This window comes from Lampetra fluviatilis, chromosome 3, assembly GCF_964198595.1.
Source record: "Lampetra fluviatilis chromosome 3, kcLamFluv1.1, whole genome shotgun sequence".
Taxonomy (NCBI): domain Eukaryota; kingdom Metazoa; phylum Chordata; class Hyperoartia; order Petromyzontiformes; family Petromyzontidae; genus Lampetra; species Lampetra fluviatilis.
The window spans coordinates 16240074-16244845 of NC_136277.1; the positions used below are offsets into that span (position 1 = coordinate 16240074).

Below are 4772 nucleotides of genomic sequence, written 5' to 3' on the forward strand. Positions count from 1 at the left end.
CTAGGCTTGTAATAGTTTGCGTAAGCTTATTTTTCGTGATCCTATTTCTCTGAATATTATCGCCACTGCAGTGTAATTCATCAGTAACTGTTGCAGTATCGCTGTGGTTCACATTTAATGTAATGGTTTTAGTAATCGCTGTTAAAGTTGTAAATTGTAGTAATTCTTGTATCATTTCATTCGAGACTTTGTTTGATTGGGGGAGTATTTTTGCACTATTGGCCCATTCAGCATCTAGCATGGAATGTATTAACTAAGTCATGCAACTACTTCTCATTTGTATTCAATGAAAGCTGACGAAAATATAATTTTAATATTCGTCTCGTTGCAACTCTATTCAACACACACTGGCGTTCAATACACCCACACGACACTTATCGCACACTACAAGCAGTACACACGCTGCACTCAACACCATCACCACACATCACACTGCATGCACAAGGAAAAAAGATAAAGATTCCCCGTATAGCCTTAACAGACTGTTGGGGCAAGTGCTGTTAGCGAGCACCTACGAAGGACGGAACGGTACATGAGGTGGATTGCCAGCACCACGCCCGACCACCTTTGTCTCCCCGGTGGCGACGTTTATGAGTTGACGTAGGGGAGGCCCAGGATCGGTGCAGATAATCGTCACTGGTGTTGGCCGTGAGCGGGAATCGAACCCGGGATGCCAGGTTCGTAGTGCAGCACGATGTCCGCTACACAACCACTTCTCCCAAGGAACACACACACGCTTCTCCCAAGGATCACACACACGCACAGATGTGCACGCGGCAAGCTTCCACGCTGGCAAATGAGAGACAGAAAGTTAGGATTGCGAGCGCTGTGTTTTAAATAAACCTTTTTATTAGTGCTTCACCCGTGCACAGATGCGCGTGGGGAGGCGGGCGGGGGCGGCAGGTGGTCCACTGCAGGGGTCACTAGTGGGGGCGAGACCCAGGTGTGGGTGTGACGAGGGGTGATGATGATGGGGTGGGCGAGCAGGCCAGACGACTGGCGCTGTTCTACTCCAGCGCCTTGACCAGCGCCTCGCTCGCCTCCACCGCGATGAGCGCCTCCGCCCGGGGAATCTCCCCCGCCGCCGCCGACAGCTCACCCTGGGCTCGCGCCAGTTCGGCACGCGCCGCCTGCACATTCGAGCCGCACACGACGTCACGTACGCGGTCACGCGCACAGCCACACGTACTCCGTGTCACGCATAGTTACGTGGTAACGCAGAATTTCTGCACGTGCCCCCCCGTGTACATGCGGCGTCCTGTGCACGCAGTCATATAGACATGTACACAAAGTCACGGTAGCATAGTCGCACAGTGTGACACGCGCGCCGTCACGTACACACGGTTACGTGTACACGCAGTCACGCGAGTTTATGGCGGGCGGGTGTCACAGGCGGGTTACCTGCACGTCCAATTGCTCGATCGGCACCGCCTCCTCCGCCAGCAGCTGCACGGAGGAGTCGGCGTTCACCGTGAGGGAGCCGCTGCTCACTGCGGGAAGACCACGCGCCACGCGTCACGGCACGAACCACAACCCGCCACAACCGCCGCCGCAGTGGTCATCAACGTTACCACCACAGCACCAGTCATGCACCACGCATCACGGCACGAGCCGCAACACCACTATTGCTGACCATTATCACCGCTGTCGCCGCCACCACTGTTGCCACAACCTTCACGATACCACCACACAAATCATATAGCACAGCACGACCCACGGACGCCACCACCACCACCGTCAATATCACTACGACCACCACCGTGGGATGGGGAGGGCCACGCACCAAAGAACTTTGCGCTGGTGCCGTCATCCTTGAAGACGGTGACAAGACCAGGGCGCAACACGGCGAGCGTGGGCACGTGGTTGGGCAGGATCCCGAACATGCCGGTGAGCGTGGGCACGTCCACCTGGCGCACACCTCCGCCATTGAAAAACACCTGCACGGAAACGTGGTGCAGAGGTGACAAGAGACCAGGGTCACGGGGATACAAGAGACAAGGTGACATGGGGATACAGGAGATGCGGTACACGGGGACACGGTGATACGAGAGGCACAGGGACATGGAATACAAGAGAAACAAACAGGTAATGGGGTCACAAAGATACAGCACCTCGGATTAGCACGATTGACTGCGTACTGTGCGAAAGAAGTTCAACAGAGGTTTTTGTTTTACAAGACACGTGGGGGTATTAGGGCACGGGTCACATGGACACTCAGGACACGGGGCATGGAACAAAGGTCATTTGAAGGGAGACATCGCACAGGGTCAGACGAGACAAGGCACATGAGACACGGGGGACTTAGGGGTCACGGACCATGGAGACAATGGGCACGAGACGGACGGGGTCAAGGGAGGCTGGGGGCAAGGTGACACGGGGGGTAAAAGGCACGGACGCGCGTGAAACGCGGGAATGGCTTGCAGAATGTGAGGTCCTGGCCGAGGGCTGGGTGAGGGTAAACCTGAAAAGACAGAGTGGCTGCATCGTTGAAGAGCTAAATGGCAAATGCCAAGAAATGAACATGCCAAGGGCAAGAGGTCGCGCGCCCGGGCGTGCGGGTCTAGCGGCGATGTCGTCACGGGGGTGTTACACGCAGCCACTGCGACGGGCTCCCGGAGCCGGGACCCGAGCGTCAGGAACGATCTTTGTGACGGGGAGAGCCGCAAACAGGGAGGGAGAGACGGAGAGAGGCACGAAGACTGGCAGCCAGAGACGTGCGGCGACACGGACACTGGGAGACAGGGACACGAGCAACTCGGACATGGGGATATTGAGACACGGAGACGACGATGATGATGCATTGTGACGGGGGAGACCTCTGGACACTGAGACCGTGAGACCTTCAGATGGGTGGACAGAGTATCGGAGAAATTGAGAGAGTGCGCGGGGCGCCATGGATGGTGGGATAAGTGTCGTGCGAGTGTCGTTGTGAACATCGGGAGTGTTGTGTGAGTGTCATGTGAGTGTTGTGTGAGTGTCGTGTGAGTGTTGAGTGTTATGCGAGTGTTGTGGGAGTGTGCAATGTGAGTGTTGGGAGTGTTGTGTGAGTGTCGTGTGAGTGTTGTGAGAGTGTGCAATGTGAGTGTTGAGTGTTGTGGGAGTGTGCCATGAGAGTGTTGTGGGAGTGTGCAATGTGAGTGTCGTGTGAGTGTTGAGTGAGTGTTGTGTGTGCCATAAGAGTGTTGTGGGAGTGTGCAATGAGAGTGTCGTGTGAGTGTTGAGTGTTGTGGGAGTGTGCAATGAGTGTTGTGGGAGTGTGCAATGTGAGTGTTGAGTGTGCCATGAGAGTGTCGTGTGAGTGTTGTGGGAGTGTTGAGTGTTGTGGGAGTGTGCAATGTGAGTGTCGTGTGAGTGTTGAGTGTTGTGGGAGTGTGCAATGTGAGTGTTGAGTGTGTGTTGAGTGTGCCATGAGAGTGTCGTGTGAGTATTGTGCGAGTATCGTGCGAGTGTTCTGAGTGCCATGTGAGTGTTGAGAGTGTCGCGTGAACGCCGTTGCGGGTGGCGGCCCTCACCTGGTACGGAGACGCGAACGTCAGCGCCATGCCGGACGCGCTCGCGGGCGCCGGCTCCGCGTAGCCGCGGCTCCCCGCGGGTCCCGCGCACCGCGGGGCTCGGGCCCCGAGGGGGAGCCGCGGGCTCAGGGCGCCGCGCAGCAGCAGCAGCAGCGGCCGCTGCCGCAGCGGCAGCAGCTGCAGCAGCAGAGACGACGAGACGGAGGCGGCCATGACGGGGACAAGGGGGAGCTCAAGGACGACACCCACGCGTTTCCGGCCTCCCAGACTGCCCCGCGCGACAGCCACCTCTGAGAGGCGCTTCCGCCCACTGCGGACGGTATATCGCGATATATCGCGCCTTACGATATATCGCGCCTTACGATATATCGCGATATATATTGCACAAAACGATATCAAATACGATATATCGCACGATACAATATATCGCAGGATAGATGACACGACGCGATATATCGCGATAAACGATATACCGTGCCTTACGATATGTCGCGATATACGATATATCGCGCCTTACGATATATCGCGCCTTACGATATATCGCGCCTAATACGATATATTGGACGATGCCATATATTACACGATACGATATGTCGCACGCTTTTTTGTTTTGTTTCATATGCGTCGGGACAGATACTTGGAAGAAGGAGGAGGAGGAAGCGAATTACCGGCGATAGTCCAAACTAAAGTGACGGTGACACGCCACTCGGATGAGCATCGATCCATTGGTTCTCATCTCCCGTTTGCAGCCCTCGATCAGCTGGTGGAAAATCCACATTCCTCTGGTGGGAGCGGGTCCATCCACAGGACAACCACTCACGGTCGTCGCCTGACTGTCTCCACAAAGTGGGATGTATTGTATCGACCACGGCGGTTGGATGATGATGGGCCGAGACATCGCCGAGGAGATGGAGCGGTTAAAACACATTCCTGCTGCGGAGGGAGCTGGTAGGAACGTTGGGTTGCTCGGTCAATGGCCAGGGTCAACGGCGGCGTGGTGTTTTCCGCAAATATGGCCGACCGTGAGGGCGGGCACAAGCGGCGTGAGTAGGTTAAACGTTGAGTTTTATAAGGGCACCACGGGGTGACCAGCCCCTCCCCACCCAGCCCCACTCCTCTCACCCCCCACCCAGCCCCACCCTCCCCACCCAACCCCTCCCTCCCCACCCAGCCCCTCCCCACCTTCCCCACCCAGCCCCTCCCCACCCTGCCCACCCAGCCCCTCCCTCCCCACCCAGCCCGACCCAGCCCCTCCCCACC

The 4772-nt window shown here is 56.7% G+C and overlaps 1 protein-coding gene across 1 annotated transcript; it reads right to left on the reverse strand.

Moving 5' to 3' along the window:
- Positions 1-827: 827 nt before the first annotated feature.
- ATP5F1D (ATP synthase F1 subunit delta) lies at positions 828-3776 on the reverse strand. The gene is made up of 4 exons (XM_078879013.1): positions 3513-3776; positions 1784-1937; positions 1402-1490; positions 828-1130 (listed from the first exon to the last, which is right to left on the reverse strand). The coding sequence occupies exons 1-4, from the start codon at positions 3723-3725 to the stop codon at positions 1008-1010; spliced, it is 579 nt and encodes a 192-aa protein (XP_078735139.1). The 5' UTR covers positions 3726-3776; the 3' UTR covers positions 828-1007.
- Between the last annotated feature and the right edge of the window lie 996 nt (positions 3777-4772).

What these genes read in the sequence shown, in the direction of transcription:
- ATP5F1D (XM_078879013.1), bottom strand. Translation starts at nt 3,725, where the DNA reads ATGGCCGCCTCCGTCTCGTCGTCTCTGCTGCTGCAGCTGCTGCCGCTG. An exon ending in CGTTCGCGTCTCCGTACCAG is followed by an intron (nt 1,938 to 3,512) that starts GTGAGGGCCGCC and finishes GTTTCCGTGCAG; the next exon opens with GTGTTTTTCAATGGCGGAGG. An exon ending in CACCAGCGCAAAGTTCTTTG is followed by an intron (nt 1,491 to 1,783) that starts GTGCGTGGCCCT and finishes GTCTTCCCGCAG; the next exon opens with TGAGCAGCGGCTCCCTCACG.